Source organism: Ceratotherium simum, chromosome 1, assembly GCF_057802395.1.
Source record: "Ceratotherium simum simum isolate JZ-2026a chromosome 1, ASM5780239v1, whole genome shotgun sequence".
NCBI lineage: Eukaryota > Metazoa > Chordata > Mammalia > Perissodactyla > Rhinocerotidae > Ceratotherium > Ceratotherium simum.
Genome location: NC_141900.1, coordinates 61,311,464 through 61,328,965, shown reverse-complemented (window position 1 = coordinate 61,328,965; position 17,502 = coordinate 61,311,464). Strand labels below are relative to the sequence as shown.

The window sequence follows — 17,502 nt, the reverse complement described above, 5'->3', positions numbered from 1 at the left end:
CTAGACTATAATAATCCTTTGACTGAGAGAGTTACTTAGAACTCTCAGTATTTCTGTGATGGCTTTAGAGATTCCAAGGGTTGAGGACATTCATGACATAACTGTGGCAGACACTCTTGTTTCCTCCATCCTCCTTCGAAGAACCCTGTTCTGTTCAGGTGTCCTCACCCCTTCAGGAGAGGTTGCCCCATCCCCATTCCAGGAAGGGGGTCATGACTGGACTGAGTGTATCATGGGAATCACAGTCTCCTTGCCAGTGATTGGCTGGCATATGAGCATGTGACAAAACTGTGGCCTATGAGGCAAGGGGAAGTCTGCTGGGGGGCGGGGTGCTTCTGAGAAAGGTTTTCTCAGTTTCCACCAGCCAGGAGGAAAAGATTACTCCTTTTCTCTTTCTAAATGTCATGCTAGGGACTGCTGTTGTCATCTTGACCCCAAAAGGAGAGTGAAGATGAGGACAAAGCCCATCCACCAAGAGGGCAGAGCTGAGAGAACTGCAGAGAAGCAGACAAGAGTCAGATGCCACAGTCTATGGCATCCCTATCTCCCACTTCTTTTTGGGTTTTCTGTATGTGCAGCAAAAGCATCCTAACCCATTCAATAATTGCACTTGGGGCCGGCCCTGTGGCGTGGCGGTTAAGTGCGTGCACTCCGTGGCAGCCTGGGTTCAGATCCCGGGCCCGCACAGATGCACTACTTGTCAGGCCATGCTGTGGTGGCGTCCCACATAAAGTGAAGGAAGATGGGCGTGGATGTTAGCTCAGGGCCAGTCTTCCTCAGCAAAAGAGGAGGACTGGCATAGATGTTAGCTCAGGGCTGATCTTCCTCACAAATAATAAAAAAAAAATTGCACTCTGGAATCCTAACCCCTACAATAATTGTTCTGGTCAGGAAGCGAGGAGGTGTAAATGTGTTATGCATGTCGGTGTCAGCATGAAAAAAGCTGTATGAATGGCAGGTCCCAGGGACAGTGTGTCTTTTGTTAGAGAAAGCTTGGCCGGTGACATTGGAAACTAGGAGGACCAAGTATAAAATCTGCACCTGGAGTGAGATGTGAAGGCAGCTGCAGAGGCCAGCACAAGGTACAATACCTTGCCCACGTGTGCTGTTGTCATAGGGGACCCTGGGCAGCCAGATTTCCCCAAGGGAGGACACAGAACAACAAATCCACTGTAGCCCATACCCACTTCCTCCTCTCGGTGCCAGGAAAATACTCAAATGGAACCTTAAGAAAAAGACTAAGGAAGACATTTCAATATTTACTCTGCCTTCACACTCCCATGAATGGGTATTTATGTGTATTTGTGTGGGTGCCTATCTCAGTTGTTCCATGGGGAGAAAGAGGGAGGACACGCCATGAACAGTTTAAAGGGGAACCAGCCATCCCATAAACTCATACAGGCCATGGAGGATTGAAGCCTGCCCATGAAAGTGGCCAACCAGGGACTCTGTTCCCCAAAGACACTAGTCTTTACTTCCATAAGCTCCCCACCAGAGCCAGATCTTCCTCCGACCGTCAGAAAGTATATGTTGCTCTCGGAGTCTCTAAACCTGGGGGGAGAGAAGGACTCTGCAACAACGTGGCGCTCAAAACCAGCAGGTATTTTTAAAACGCTTATTGATTGGATTCATCATAGTGAACTATATTGTGGTTCTAGAAAATTTCATAGTTGTAATATTCATGTTTTAGACCTGATCTGCTCAAATGCATTTTTCTTTCTTGTTCAGGGTAAAAGTAAACACCAGGAGAACATCCAAGACAGCTGTACCTGCGTAATATTTTAGTCTTTCTAGCAAAGTATTTACAGTACAATACTGTGATCTGACAGGATCAAAGGATGTCGGCTCTTTGATTAGAAACAACAAAAGAGCCAGCAGCTGATGCCCTTGGAAACGTCTGCACACAGATCCATCTAGTGGGGGCAGACAGAGGCAGCAACAGAAGCATCACTGAACTAATAGTCCTCGGCAGCACCAGGTACATACACAGCGGGAAACTTGGTTCTCGGATGACTCTCCTTCCACGTGGAGGGCATAAGAGTTGTGCCCAGAGCTTGAAAAGCTGCATGAAAACCTAATTAAGTAGTCATGAGAAGTGCATTAATTGCTTTGTCAAGCATCAGCAGAGGAGACCTGCCGCTGTCCCTCATTCCTCAGCCAGAGGGAGGATGCCATGGCCTTTAGGGGGCACTGGGGAAGGAGGCATTCATCTAGTGCAGGCCCAGCTGACCCTGCGCACCAGCCACAGAGAACACGTCTCCCTGGAACCTTCTGAGGAGGTCAGGGGCTGGCAGCAGAAAAAGACAAATGTGGAAATAAAAATGGGAAGAGCAGGGGTACTGCACGGGTCGATCAAGATATCAGTGACTATCTGATTACCAGCATCCTTTCCAGCAAGGACTTGATCTGGGTTTTTTTCCTGTCTGCTCACTTTACAACATTTTCACCTTCTCATTCCTACTCTATCAGGTTTTTTTCCCTCTTAAATAACACACTTTGTTGAGATATAATTTACATACCCTACAATTCACCTTTTAAAAGTGTACAATTCAATGAATTTTAGTATATTCATAGCAATGTTCCACCATTACCACAATCAATTTTAGAACAATTTCATCACCCCAAAAGGAAACCCATACCCATTAGCAGTCACTCTGGTTTCCCTCCAACCCCCCCAGCCCTAAGAAATAACTAATCTCCTTTCTGTCTCTATGATTTGCCTATTCTGGACATTTCATATAAGCGGAATCATCAATATGTGGTCTCTTGTGACTGGCTTCTTTCACTTAGCATAATGTTTTCAAGGTTCATCTCTGTTGTAGCACGTATACTGTACCACTTTTTTAAAAATTTCTCTGTAGCTCTCCCTGTTGAACTCTAGTTTTACTGCTTACGTTCTTTGAAAAGTGCTTGTGAACTACAAATCAAGTTTAAGAAGAAGTCCTGGTTCAGAAAAGTCCACATGAGTTTTTTTGGGAGCTTCCTCTTGCAACTAAGTGCAAATAATCTATATTATGAATTTAAAAAACCCTAATTTCCTAAAAATCATTAAAGCCACGTGGCTAATGTGAACCAGTGATGGGGTCCTTGCAGAACTGAACTACATGGAAGAGATAAAGGAGGGGCTTCAGCAGCATTCCTACGCTAGAGTGCTTGAGATATGGACATATCTGTTCACTCAACAACTAGTCATTGAGTGCCCACTGCATGCCAGACATTATTCTAGGCACTGGGGATCGGCAGTGAATAAAACAGACAAAACTATCTGCCCTCATGGAGCATATATTTTAGTGATATGTAATAAAATGATTTAAAGAAAGAAGGAAAACTGAGGGAGTAATAAGCAGGAAACCCACAGTGGTGGTTCCTTTTGGAGGGAGAGAATGAAAGAAGATGGGGGAGGGAGGGAAGAAGGGAAAGAAGTGCCCAGGAAGATGCAAGGGTAGGTCATGCTCCTAGGTTGAAGGGTGGATTTTCTTATGAGCGTTATGTTGCTGTGCTTTGTAACTTGCATGTCTGTTACAGATATTCATTTGCATATATTGAATATTACACCAAATATAATTTTAAAAGGAGCCACTCTTCTGGATTGGGAAGTATAAACAGTGGTGTCTCTTTGGATGAGAGATTTGTCCGGACTAATTTAAAATGTTTATGGGAATGTGGGATGCACAGTAGAGTCTTAAACCAAGTAGAAAAATTCTAACCTGGTGAGATTATGCTTCAAGGTTTTGAAAGGCTGTTGAAGAAGCACAAGGTATATATATTTAGGGGAGATTTTTCCAGTTATCTTAGAAGATCATGGACTCTGAGTGATCACTGATCACCCAGGGAAGGAACCTGTGGAGCATCTATATTAGAATGGGAACTTCATGAGACCAGAGATTTTTATGTTTTGCTCACAAATTTTCAATTTTCTTTCACAGACATTATCTCATGTGATTCTCACAACAAGTATTATTAGCCTATTTTATGAATGAGAAAATGGAAATTCAGAAGGACCTAAGTTAACAACAGCCAGTTGGTGCTGGTGTTTCAGCCAGATCTCCAACTTCCCAGCACTTGCCACACAACACCATCCTTGAAGTCCAGGGTTCAAATGACCCACATTTATTTACAAAATCCAAGAATGGGTGTTAGAAACGTTTCAGAGAGTTAAATTTAAAGCAATGAAAAGAAATACCAGTCCACTCTAGAGGGTAGAAAATGGGTAGAACTCATTCCTATAAGGAGTACAAGCTGAAACTACATATGGGCTCAGAAACATGTTTACACGAATTCCTGAATGACAGGTTTATACTTAGCTATTTATGAAAAATAAGATGTCTGCAGGGCATCTCTTCCCTGAAAGGCCGCTGCACATTTTTATAAAATATCCCTTACTGCTATTGCTGAGGTTAGAATATAGAACCAAATAAGTACTATGGTAATTATTATGTTCTTATGACAAATTACATTGTCTAATTCAAAATCATGTCTTCGGTTTGTAATTGCCTAGGATTTGCTGTGGTTATGTTCCTAATCTTAATCTGATACTATTTCAAGAGAGTTTACCAAGCCCCTGTCAATTGCTTTTTCCTCTCAAGATGAATTCATATTTGGGGGAAGAAAGCAAGTGGGTTAGTTTGGATGCTTAAAACAAGCACAGGGCTCTCACGTGGACAGAGTTCAACCCTCGGGCATATTAATGTCACATAGAAGAAAAACTTCTGTGCCCTGGTCACGATGAGTACCTTGAACTCTGGACATTGATCAGAGGGAGATAACAGACAGGACACCTGGCTTGACCTAACCAGATCCGCAACCAGAAACTAACGGCTCACGGGCACTTCCCCAAGGAGACGTAATAATGCTCTCTTTGCATATGAAAGTCAGCAAAATAGTATTATTTACCCAATAAACATGGTTTAAAGGTCTCACTGTCTGCTGGGACAAACACTGTAAAACAAAATGGCTAATTTTTCTATAATAAAGTGAATTTGAATGAGCAACTTAAATCAATATTAGGCAGCCAAATTATGTGTATTAATATCAACACATTATTAGCATAATCCCAAGTGAATTCTTTCATTACTAAAAATAATGCTAGGCTTAACTTTTCATTTCCCTTGATATTAACTTATATATTTGGTTAGAAATAACTTTTGCTTGAAACTTAATCCACTTCTGCGTTCTGTGCATACATATACACACAAACACACACATACAGACATTTATCATACATGTACGTGTGTGTATACACGTATACATACTCATGGCAAGAAGCTTCAGTACAAAGACTACCAGACAAGAATTTTATCCACAGGTCGAGAGAAAAATGTATCCCTTGTTCTCTCAGCTTCTCTTTCCAGCTTCATAGCCTTATAGCATTGCAGGCTTTCATTGGAAGGGGCGTGTAAATAAATCTAGCAAGTAAATATGTAAAGTCTAGAATTATAGAGAAGCAAAAAACAAAAACAAAAAACAAAGCACAGAACCTGTATCAACAAGAATCTGATGAAAGTCCCAACCAGTCCCTCTCTATAGTATTTCATTTCAAAATCACAGTGCAGACCCGGAAAAATGAAGGACATCTCTCAATGCTGAGGACTAAACCAAAACAAGGACCTGAGAATCGGGACTGAACTGGGCCTCGGTGGACGGAGGGTAAGTGTCTGGCTTGGAAAGTGGATGGGGCTGCAACTGTGGGAGCCACTGGCAGTGAATCAGCAGGTTTCGTGGATTCTGTGGTGGGTCCTGTGATAAAGGCTAGAACATTCTCATTGGTCCAGTCCAGTGCTGTCCAATACAAATATAATGTAAGCCACACACGCAATTTTAAATATTTGAGTAGCCACATTAAACATTTTTAAATGAACTGGTAAAATTAATTTTTAAATATATTTTCTTTAAAGTGATATCCAAAAAAAGTTATCATTTCAACACATAATCAATATAACAAAGTTATTCATGAGGTATTTTACATTCTTTTTGTTTTGTACTAAGTCTTCAAACTCTGGTGTGTATTATACACTTGCAGCACATCTGAAATCAGACCAGCCACATTTCAAGGCCTAAATAGCCCACGTGGCTACCGTTTTGGACAGGGCAGGTCTAGGTCTTGAGAATCAGACCCTTACAGGTCAATGTTGCAGTCCCCATCCTCCAATAGATGCTGCAGAAGATTACCCCAAAATCATACTCCTTGCTTCCTGTTTACTTGCTGTCCAAACATTCATCTGTCGAGTTTATTCCTTGAAGCAAAAGTATTTAAGAAAAATCACTTTACATTGTTAGCGCTACATCATGTGAAACAATAAGGAAGTGCTAGGTTTCGTCTCCTTGAAGAGACTAGTGCTCAGCCAGCACTGAGGGTACAGAGGGCAATGATAGGGCATGATGAAATCCCTGTACTGGGCCTCTCGTGAGAAAAGAATTGCGTAAGGTTATCACCCGAGTGATTCTGTGATTCATACTGCCCTAAATCAACGAACTGAGTTATAACAATAAAGAAGAAGCTACACATGCCACAGTCCTCTGGCTATTAGGGTTTCTGAGTCCAATGGCCTCCACATCCACCTCTTTCTTGACAGTTGCTTGATGCTTTAAAGATACTTTCCACCTTTCCATTTTTGTTGTTGCAGTTGAAGAAGTTAACAGCAGTTCAGGGAGGAGGGCAGTTTCCTTTTCTTAGGAACTGTCATGTTCCTGCATCTTATTTGCATGCATTTTCCCCCAATTAAATGTGCTGAAAATTCCGAAAGCCAACTTTATTTTCTAAAAACCAGTGCATTTGCTTTGCCCCATATGTGGGTCTTTTGCAGAAGCAAAATACTTCTAGGCAAATGGTTTGCTGATGGCCAAGTTGGTAGAACAATCTCTTTTAAATACCACAGCTTGGATATGCCACTAACAACCTCAGTCCACACATTCACAATTTTCCTATTTTCCTTATGATGTTTTGGAAGAGATACAATCATAAGATCCAAACTTCTTCTGGACATGGGCATTTTCTCCTCTTTGAGGGTGAAATTACAACTTGCTGTGGCTTTATTTAAAAAAGAAATGGATTTGCCATGAGGGAAACTACAGACCATTTTTTTTAAAAAGCTTGAATCAAACTTCAGAACTAGAAGAGATGGTAAACATTTTAATTACTCTTCCCAACATCATCCTCCAGCTGTCATTCCACAGTTTCCCTCAAAGTTATGAAAAAATTACTTTTTTAAAAAAGCCAATTTTCAAAATTAGTGAAATATCACCTAAGCAGCACAAGGAGCAAACACAGGAATTGGAGAACAATCTATTAAATTTTCTATCCTTGGCTTATTAATTTTACATTAGTAAGTTCTCCATCTTAGAACTACCAACCCGTTATACCAGTCCTACCCAATAGAATCTTCTGTGGAATGATGCAAATGTTCTAGTTCTGCATGGTCTCATATGGTAACCACTAGCCACTTGTGCTATTGAGCACTCAGAATATGCCTTAAATAACTGAGGAACTGAATTTTTTAAAATTTAAATTTAAATAGCTACATGTGGCTAGTGGTTACCATATTGAGCAGTATAGCTATAAACAGGGCAGATACTAAGTCACCTAAGTCTTTGTGCTTCTGTCGGCACAACAGCCTTGAGATCTAAGGCCCATTTAAAATACACAGCACTTTATGACTTCTTTTTTGAAAATATTAAATAATTAAGTAGAACAGCCTCTATGAAGCCAGACAGAAAAAAACGTCTGCAAGAAATTCTCTAAGGATGATGCTACTCTTTAGGGTGAGCCAGGAAGGGGAATGGAGAATTAATGTTCTGGAAGCATGAGTCCTGGATGACAGATCCAGCTCTAGCTCTCCCACCAACTAGCTGAGCAGCACTGGGCTGTACCTGGAGTTCCTTGGACCCTGATTCTCTTACTTATACAACGTTGGAATCTGCTAAACAACCTCCAAGGTCCCTCCTCACTCTAAACCCACAATGAAATGTAAAGTCAATCAGCTCAGGAGGAAAAAAAAAATTCTCAGGTAGGAATTGTTGCATGTGGTCTACCTGAACTCCTTCTGTAACTTCAGTTCCCTTACATTTTTACTTAAGGTATAAGCTAATCAATATATATTCTGCCACCTGAGGATTCAGAATCTGGGAGTTTCGTGAAGTAATAACAAGACTTGATATGCTCACACAAAACGGGATGCTTTTAAAACTGCAGTGAAGAAAATCAACTGAATGCAAAGTAGTACTATTCTTTTCTTTCCTTGTTTTTTTCTTTCATTTAGAAAATTTTCAAACCTTTAGAGAAGTTGCAAGAATAGTACAATGAACACCTATACAACCCTTCACCTTGCAAGACTATTCTTAAGTACCCACAAGTTCAATTCCCTAGGTGTTCTCTTCACAGAGTAATGACTTGGTAACACCTCCCAGTTCATAACACCAGTGAGAATAAGCTTTGCTCAGGCTGACTGGGGGTCTGGATAACTGCCGAGGACAACAAAATAAAGCACAGCTATATTACTGTATTTTCTCTGTTAACAATGAGCATACATTTCAGCCTTAAACTTGAATGTCAGAAACTTTTTAAATAGAGATAGAAACAAACCAACCCCTTATGTTTCAAGATGGAAAAGTATGATCTTTCAAACTGGGAAGACTTTGCTTCAATCCTAGCACCTCAAATCCAAGCCGTATACCCTCCAAATCTATTTCTTTGTTTGCACAATGGAATATAATGTCTATCTTAGAGAAATATTATGAGAATTACATGATATCATGTAAACAGAATGACACACAGCAGCCATTTGGGATTGTTAGTTGCTTTTACAGTTTACTAAGCATTTCCCCAGCTGTACTTCAGGAATTACAGTCCTATGGGATAAATTCATCAGATATCACTACTTCTGGTTATAGCAAAGAGAACTGAGGCTCAGAGATGTTAATTTAAGGGAAGGAGAGAGGGAAGGGAGGGAACTGGCATCTAATGAACAGGCATGATGGCCAGGTCTATGGGAGGTGATGCTTCTATCCCCTCTGTTAACGCTCACATCAACTCCGGGAAACAGGCTGTGACATCCACAGTTTGCAACGAGGTAGTCAAGGCTCATTTCACTGAAGGCCACACAGCTAGCTAGTTGCAGGGCTCAGTTAAGTATTTGGATTAAGTGCCTACATTAGGAGTTTAAGGGCCTTGGTTAAAAGTTTAGGCATCCTGGCTAAGGGTTTACGTGCCCTGGTTAAAGGTTTCAGTGTCCAGATCTTCTGACTCCAAGTTTAGGGCTCTTCCTACAATATCCAGTGAAGATACATTTCAGAATGTGGGATCTCTCACAAGCTCAAGGAAACAGACTGTTTCTCCAGATCTAGTTGATCTGCCAGGCAACTAGCATCCAGCCTCTCTTCTTGAAAAAGTGCTCTCCCCATCAGGCCCACCAAGGCCAGGAGTGATTGGCGCCTGCACAATGTGTAGGTGATATCTCAACTCCAGGAATCTAATCACTGTAACCTCTGACCTAAGGTGATTACAACATTTTAAATAAGGCTATTAATTGAAGGCCTTCATTAGAGAATGTCTATGGGAACTTAACGCATGATTCAACATAACACCTTATACTGCTAAGGTTATGTTGTAAATGGGCTGAGGTTGGGTGACTTTGACAGGCCAAACTGTTGAAGCAAGGCAATGCTGCAATTAGACCGTACTGTAAAGACTATATTCAAAGATTGACCCCCAGAAAGGTGCTTGATTAATAATAAATGAGGGAAAAAGCAGGCTATTTGCACAAGCAGCTGGTGGATAGCTTTCCCTGGGTGCACAGCTGAAAAAGTTTTATCGCCACTTGGCAACGCACACATGCCAGGTCTTCAGCCTTAGACCCCAGTGGCAGCCACATGGGTCCCGCAGCAGAGCAGACCATCTGTGGGGCCAGCACATTCCCAACTGGGTTTTCCTTGCCATGGAGACTTGAAATAAACTTCTGCTTTTGTTAGTAACTCTGAGACACATGAGTGTGTTCTGTCACATTAACCAGACTGCACCAGAGATACAGGTGTCCATCTAGACCCTCTGACCAGAATCCACGTGAGAAACAGAATACCAGCTTCCTTTCCCACTGAGCAAATGGAAGGAGAAACAGGAAGGTGCTTAGAAGATTCGGAAACTACTAACAGTAAAGTAGACCAAATGCAGGATTTATGACAAAATCTCTAAACAGAAATCTGACCAACATAATAACAGGTGAGAAAAGCTAAAGGAAGAAAAAGAGAGAGAAAAAAAAAAAGGAAGGAAGAAAAAAAGCCATTCATTTTGAAAATTAAATGACATATTTCAGAAGCCATGAAATGCGAATACATTCATAAAAGATAAATGATCAGTGGGTGATAGATGGATGCTATTAATCACATGTCTATCACTAGGTCTGTTTCTCTTTCTCTGTATCTAACTATCTTGACAGGAATCTTGATCTTCTGGCAGAAAGCTCTTTTCCAAAACATACCAGTATGACACTGCTCATGTATAGGTTTTCCAAACCCAATGTCCGGTGATTTTCAGCATTGTGCAAAAACAGGAGACCCTGCAGAGCAGCAGACGGCCCTCAGCAGGAGCAACACTTGGGCCAAGCCTCAGGTGGCAGCTCAGAGAACACACTGTCCAGTAAAACCCCGCACAGACTGGCCTCAGAAGATACCCGGTGTTTGCATCCCCCACAAGTTGAAAAAATGACAGGATCATTCAAAACATAGGGTTAGTGGGAGTGGCAGGGATCTGGCATTTTAGCAAAAGTACACAAATCAGGGGAGTCCTTATCAAACACGCAGTCATGCTCAAGAAGAGTCTCCTTCCCTCTCGGACTCTGTATCACTGGGATCATCTGGGTTACCACTAATGGACAGTGAAAATCTAATGAGTTAAAACGAGGTGTGAAAAGGTCACCAGAAAAACAGCAAAGAACAATACTCCTCATCTGAGTGAATGACTTCTCTCAGGGTTAATTTTAGCTCTGTAAATTCTTTTGGAAATAGTCGTTTTTTTTCTATTTAAAATAACAAAGGTAATCAAATCTTCCCGCCACTCTAGGTGATTATGAAATTAAATTACCAGCAGTTATCACTAAAATGAAGGTAAAGAAATTTCTTTTACACATAACTGAACATTTCTGAAGAATCCAAAGGTCCATCTTCTTTAGACTTCTCAGTATGAATGTCTCTTTCAACCAAGATATCCTGTTTTGTAGTATTAGAGCCATGGAGTTTCTAATTACACATACCCAAGTCTTGACAGCATTATTACAGTTCAGTTTTGCCTTCTACATCTAGGAATATGGAAGATTTGTATGTCACTGGTTGTGACACTCCAATAATGAATAACGAAAATTCCTATTTATCACCTCTAGGATCAACACCAGTGAGACAGCAGATAATAGCATTACAGTCACGTGTCGCTTAAGGACAGACATACGTTCTGAGAAATGCATCCTTAGGTGGTTCCGTCGTTGTGCGAACATCAGAGTGTACTTACACAAACCTAGATAGTATAGCCTACTACACACCTAGGCTATATGGTACTAATCTTATGAGACCCCTGTCGTATATGTGGTCTGGTATTGACCGAAACGTTGTTATGCAGAGCATGATTATATTTACCAGGCCCACATTCCTGTTGTATAGAGTCTGGAGAAATAAACCCCTCAATCCATTCAGGAAAGTTCTTTTTCCCAATTAAAGTTTGGATGACTCGGCACATAATACTGATGTTTATCTTTCTCCATTTGCGTTTTTTGAAGTATAATTGGCATACAATATTATATTAGTTTCAAGTATGCAACATGGCGATTCAACATTTTATATATATTACAAAATGATCACCACAACAAGTCTAGTTACCATCTGTCACCCTACAAAGTTAATACAATATTATTGTCTACATTCCCAGTGCTGTACATTACATCCCCACGACTTACTTATTTTATAACCGGAAGTTTGTACCTCTTGATCCCCTTCACCCAGTTTGCCCCCCCCAGTGCCCTTCTCCTCTGGCAACCATCAGTCTGTTCTCTGTAACTATGAGTCTGATTTTGTTTTGTTTTGTTTGTTCATTTGTTTTGTGTTTTAGATTCCACATATGAGTGAAATCATATGGCATTTGTCTTTCTCTGTCTTATTTCACTTAGCATAATTCCCTCAAGGTCATCCATGTTGTTGCAAATTGCAAGATTTCATTCTTTTTTGTGGCTGAGTAATATTCCATTGTATACATACACCATATCTTTATTCATCCATCAATGGACGCTTAGGTTGCTTTCAAACCTTGCCTATTGTAAACAATGCTGCAATGAACACAGGGGTACATATAACTTTTTGAATCAGTGTTTTTGTTTTCTTCAGATAAATACCCAGAAGCAGAACTGTCAGATTGTATGGCAGTTTTATTTTTAATTTTTTGAGGAACTTCTATACTGTTTTCTATAGTGGCTGTACCAGTTTACATTCCCACCAGCAACGCACAAGGGTTCCCTTTTCTCTACATCCTTGCTAACACTTGCTATTTCTTGGTTTTTTGATAATAGCCATTCTGACAGGTGTGAGGTGATATCTCATTGTAGTTTTGATTTGCATTTCCGTTTGCATTTTAATTTAAAAAGTCTATGTCATTTTCATTTCTATAATACAGTGTGTTTATGTTCTCAAAATCTTAACAACTTATCCCTGGGGTCCCTTTAATATTTAACTTTTTACCTTCTTCAGTTACTGGAAAACATCTCATAGCTTCTTTATTATTACTTTACTTGATTTTTTTTTCTTTACTCTGTGAAATTATCCATTCAGCAATCACATTACTAATATGCAAAAAGTTCTTATTTAAATTATAAAAGCAAATATAACCTATGATTATTAAGAAAACTATTTTGGAAATCAACCAGTGTTTATTTCAGAATATAATCAAGTACCACAGGCTAGATTAAAGGCTTAAGGACAGGGAGGTTTTTTTCGATTTAAAATAATAAAGGTGATCAAACTTTCCTGCCAATCTAGGTGATTGTGAAATTTAATTACCAGCAGTTATCATTAAAACAAAGGCAAAGCAATTTCTTTTACACATAATTGAATATTCCAGAAGAAAATTTCTGGAGTTCTCAGAAAATGTATTTAAAAATTAATTTTAACCTGATTATTTCATTTGTTATGTCTCAGTTGGCAACGTAGAAGAATAAATGACACACTTGGGTGATGTGGTTCAACAACAGCAAGCGAGAACATATTCTCAGGAAAATCTGACCGATAACTTGAGGTTAATACTGAGTAAATGATTAGATCTTTACTCTGTGCAAACACAACCAAACTTAAACCTCCCACAGCTATTCCTCTAAGAGAGGTTTAACCCATGTTATTCAAGTTCACCTCTCCATATGCTGGACATGACAGAATTGACTGTTCCTTTCTCAGTGCTCAATTACCCACATATGTCCTAAGGAATGTAGAGCTGCGACATCAAACCCACTGTTACCTGAACAGAGAGAAAACCTCCTACATCAGCAGCAGCAGTAAGTGACCTGGCAGCTCTGTGCACAATGCTGCTTATGGGCCTGTAAGCATAACTGTCCAGAGAAGGGGAACCACGGAGCAAGAGGATCACTAGCCCTAAGAAAGGAAGTTGAAAATTAGGCCATGAACTTCCCTATCTCTAGGCCTTTGCCTAAGCTCTTCCCTCTTCCCGAAATGCTTTTCCCTCTCTCTGCTTTCTGGAAAAATCCGACTCATCCTCCAAGGCCCAACTCATAGGTCCCTTCCACTGACTCCTCTAAACTGAGGTAATCCTCTCTTCCCTGCACTCTCCTCCACCTCATTCATTTTATCCAACTGGAACATAGATTGCTATTTGCTTGTCCATCTCTGCTGCTGGACAGGGAGGCAAAGGATCTTGATTCATCTTTCTATTCCAAACACTTGGGACTTAACAAATGTTTGTTTAATAGAGCTCAAACTCCAAGATCAAATTTAACATGCAATATAAGAGGTAGGTTTTATGTGTACTAAACTTATTTCTGCACCTAAAGTCTGAACCATGAGTGATTTCTTTTTCATTCCTCCAAGGAGCAAAATTTATTCACACCAAGCACTTATTAAGTGCCATACCCTGTGCTAAATGCTCCACACACATTATCTCATTTAATCTCCACAACATTCCTATGAAGTAGGTCCTGTTATTAGCATTAGCCTCCTTTACAGATAAGGAAACTGAGGCTTGGAGAAGCTAAATAACTCACCCCAAGTTACCCAACTAGTCAGTGGTGGAGCCAGAACTCAAAGATAATAATACCAGAACTTCAGAGCTAGAAAGAATCCTAAAATTATCTTCCTCATTTAACCTCCTTGAAGCTGAGGCTTATAACTTACTGCCTGGCACACAGTACGCCCTCCAAAATGGTGATTAATAGATTGATGGAGTGCCCTAATTTCTCAGACTCTGACCTTTGCCTGGGAGAACCCAGCTGTCACCACAAACAGGCTCTATTCTTTCCTGCCCAACACCTCTCACAGGTGTGAATTGCTTGTGTCATCTGAATTATTCATGATCCACATGACAGTAAGTGTGCTTAAAAAGAACCACAGTTCTCATATTTCTCAAGACAAAGTGCCTGATTAATTGGTAAATTAGGCAATATAAGCCCATGGCCCAGGTTGATTCACATCAAATAATATATCTATGCCACTTTTTAAATTTCAGCTTTCACGTAATTTCCCAGTTTCCATTAGGCTTTAAAATAGTGTTAACTAAAGCAGGAAAGAGAACCATCATAAGCAACTCTATCCTATCTGCAAAGCAATTACCATCATCTGAAGCTTATACTTGTGCCGCTTCAAACCCATGTATTCTTCCTAAGGCTGAGTTAGGTTTTTCCCTCAGGTTTCTTAAGCTACATCAAGATCCACACAGTCAGATGCCACAGCATCTGTAATGTATGCCATCAGTAAATTATGTGGCAATACTGCCTGCTTGTCCTTTCTTCATTCTTCTTTCCCTTCGCCACCTCTCCCGTGCCAGTTCATTTTCTAGTGGGCAGTTCTCTGAGAGGGATAACCATATGCTAATCGTACGCCAACGTCACTGTATTTTAAATTCAATGTTAGTCAACCAAAATGAATTGAAGAACAGCAGCAGTGGTTTGGGGGTACTAAAAATAAGCTGTAGCATTTGCTGAGTTCTCAGAATTAAAACCACAGGCGGTCAACTTGTTGCTGCTCTTAATAAGATATTACTGTTCTGCCCCATTGGCTGCTACCAGCAGAACTATATCATAGGCCTAACAATGCTGTGCTTTTGATTAGCTGGCAGAGCTCAAGAAAGGAAGTCCCATTTCCCTGGAACTAAACCTGCCAAAAAGATAACAGATGGCTTTCAAGTGATCACCTTGAGTCACATCACAATCGCACCTTAGCCCAATTCACCTTGCATGTTATGATTTAATTAGTCACACATTTATAGATACGGTTCCTTTATGCCTAGCTTGCTGTCCACTGCCTCGAACAAGGTGTTTCTTCCGTTGAGTTTAATTTTAGGGTAATAAAAAAAAAACACAATAGGAATTAATGCAATATTAATATATGGAGCATTTCCATTAGGACTTAAAGACCTTCTTGACCCCTGAATACTGTATACTACAGGAAACGTCTTATCAGCTATCCCTTTAGGGTTTGTCATTAAAGTTTTCAATGACCAGAGAGGTAGAAAGAATTCTACCTAATGCATCATTCTGATTAGAAACCTGTCATACTCAGAAACCAGTAAGTCTGCTTCTATTGATTCCTGCTCCTTCAGATTCATTAGCAATTTTTTTCTCTTCAATTAGACTCGCTGATCAACCATAGAAAAGCTGAAAGACACCCTCCCTTTGCTCAGTCGCACTTGAAAAAAAAAAAAATGTATGCCTGGAAAGTAAAATTACAGAGTCTATTCCAAGAGGCCATATAGGAAAATCACACACACACACTTGTAACCCGGCAAATTGTCAGAGGCTAGGCTCGACCTCCCGTCCCCTAACTCGCTTCAATCAGGACGAGAAAGACAGAGCCCTTCATTACTTCTATCTCAAACCCATGCCCCAAGCGTGTGTCTCCACAGAGCTAATTTCTGAAACAAACAAAGAAAATCAAGTCTGCGAGGATCGAGGGTTTGCTTCTTTCCCCCTTGAATTTGGGCATCCAGCGTGGTGGGCGCCGCACGGCAAGCAGATCCGGGCGCCCAGCGTCACCCTCACCTTCCCCGCCCCGCCAGCCCCGGTTCCAGCTGCGCCAGAAAGTGCGAGCCTGCCCCGCTCGTTTCGCTTCTCGCCCGCTGCTCCCCGAATCCCCAGAATACCCGCGTCCGCACCCTAAGGGCGCCACCACTCTCCCACCTCTGCGCTGTCAGATGTCAGGCGCCGAGGTGCTGTGGGCACCGAGGATGCCGGCAAACCAAACAAGTGTCACACCGGACGCCTGTCCTCACTCCGAGAGAGCGGGCAGGACGGCCACAGGTAGACTCCATCCATTCCAGGGTGCGGGGCGAGGGCAGGGGTCGAGAGACCCAGCACAGCAGCCGCGCCCGACGGGCTGAAACTCACCAGAGGACACCGAGGAGCCGGACAGGCTGGAGTTGCTGGACGCTGCCATCTCCGCGCGCCCCGCGCGTCGCTGCTCTCTCAGCCCCGGTGCGGACGCCGCCGCCGCTGCCCTCGCCTGGCCGCTCGCAGCCTCCGCGGCCCCCAGCCCATGGCAAAGTCCTGGGGACGCGCAGAAAGCACCAGCCTCCGGACTCTGCCTGCACTTCCTGCTCCACCAGATGACGCGCTGCTGCCGCCGCTATTTATTTGTGGTTTCCGTCCCTCTCGGCGCCTTTGCAAGCTTTTCTCCGGGTGTCGGGGGATAGGTCGGAGCGGAGGGAGACCGAGGGGCGGCCCGAGCGGACTGATCGTGGCTCCAGCCGAGCCCCAGCTGCGGTCCGCGCTTCCCCGCGCGCGGCTGGGACCAGGGCGCCCGGGTGGCCCCGAGCCACCCCGCCAGCTCCCGGCACCCTCCCCTGGGCTCCCGACTCCCCGGCGGCACTTCGAGCAGCCCGGGCAAAGGCAGCGGGAGACAGACAGACAGAGCGACCTCCCCCTTCTCCCTCCGCCCCAACTCTGCTCGCGCGCACACAAAGGAAGAAGAGGAGACGGGGGAGCTCGGGGGCTGGTTCAGCTGCTGCGGGCTTGACAGCTCCTGCGACGGGGACAGGAGCGGGGGAATGCGGACTGCAGGGCGGGGGCACACTGGACCGGGGAGCTGGACCCCGAGGTGCTGGGGAGGCCGCCGGGGGGGGCGGGCCGAGCGCGGCTGCCGTGCGCAGCGCTGCTCCAAGGGTTTGAAGAGAGTAGGGTGTGGGGGGGAAGGTAGTGGGGCTCGCTGCTCCTGGACAGACTAAGGAGCAGCGAGACAGCCAGGGTGGGATCCAGAGGGCGAAGGCGGGGTCATTAAGGACATGATGTTAGGCAGAACCAGGCCTGGGATGCCAGA

At 42.6% G+C, this 17,502-nt stretch overlaps 1 protein-coding gene across 1 annotated transcript in view; it reads right to left on the bottom strand.

Moving 5' to 3' along the window:
* Positions 1-17,293, bottom strand: part of CHN2 (chimerin 2) — a 289,049-nt gene extending 271,756 nt beyond the window's left edge. The window contains exon 1 of the mRNA XM_014786059.2: positions 16,575-17,293. Within this exon, the coding sequence (XP_014641545.2) occupies positions 16,575-16,623 (49 nt within the window). The 5' untranslated portion in view covers positions 16,624-17,293. The remainder of the gene's footprint in view (positions 1-16,574) is intronic.
* Between the last annotated feature and the right edge of the window lie 209 nt (positions 17,294-17,502).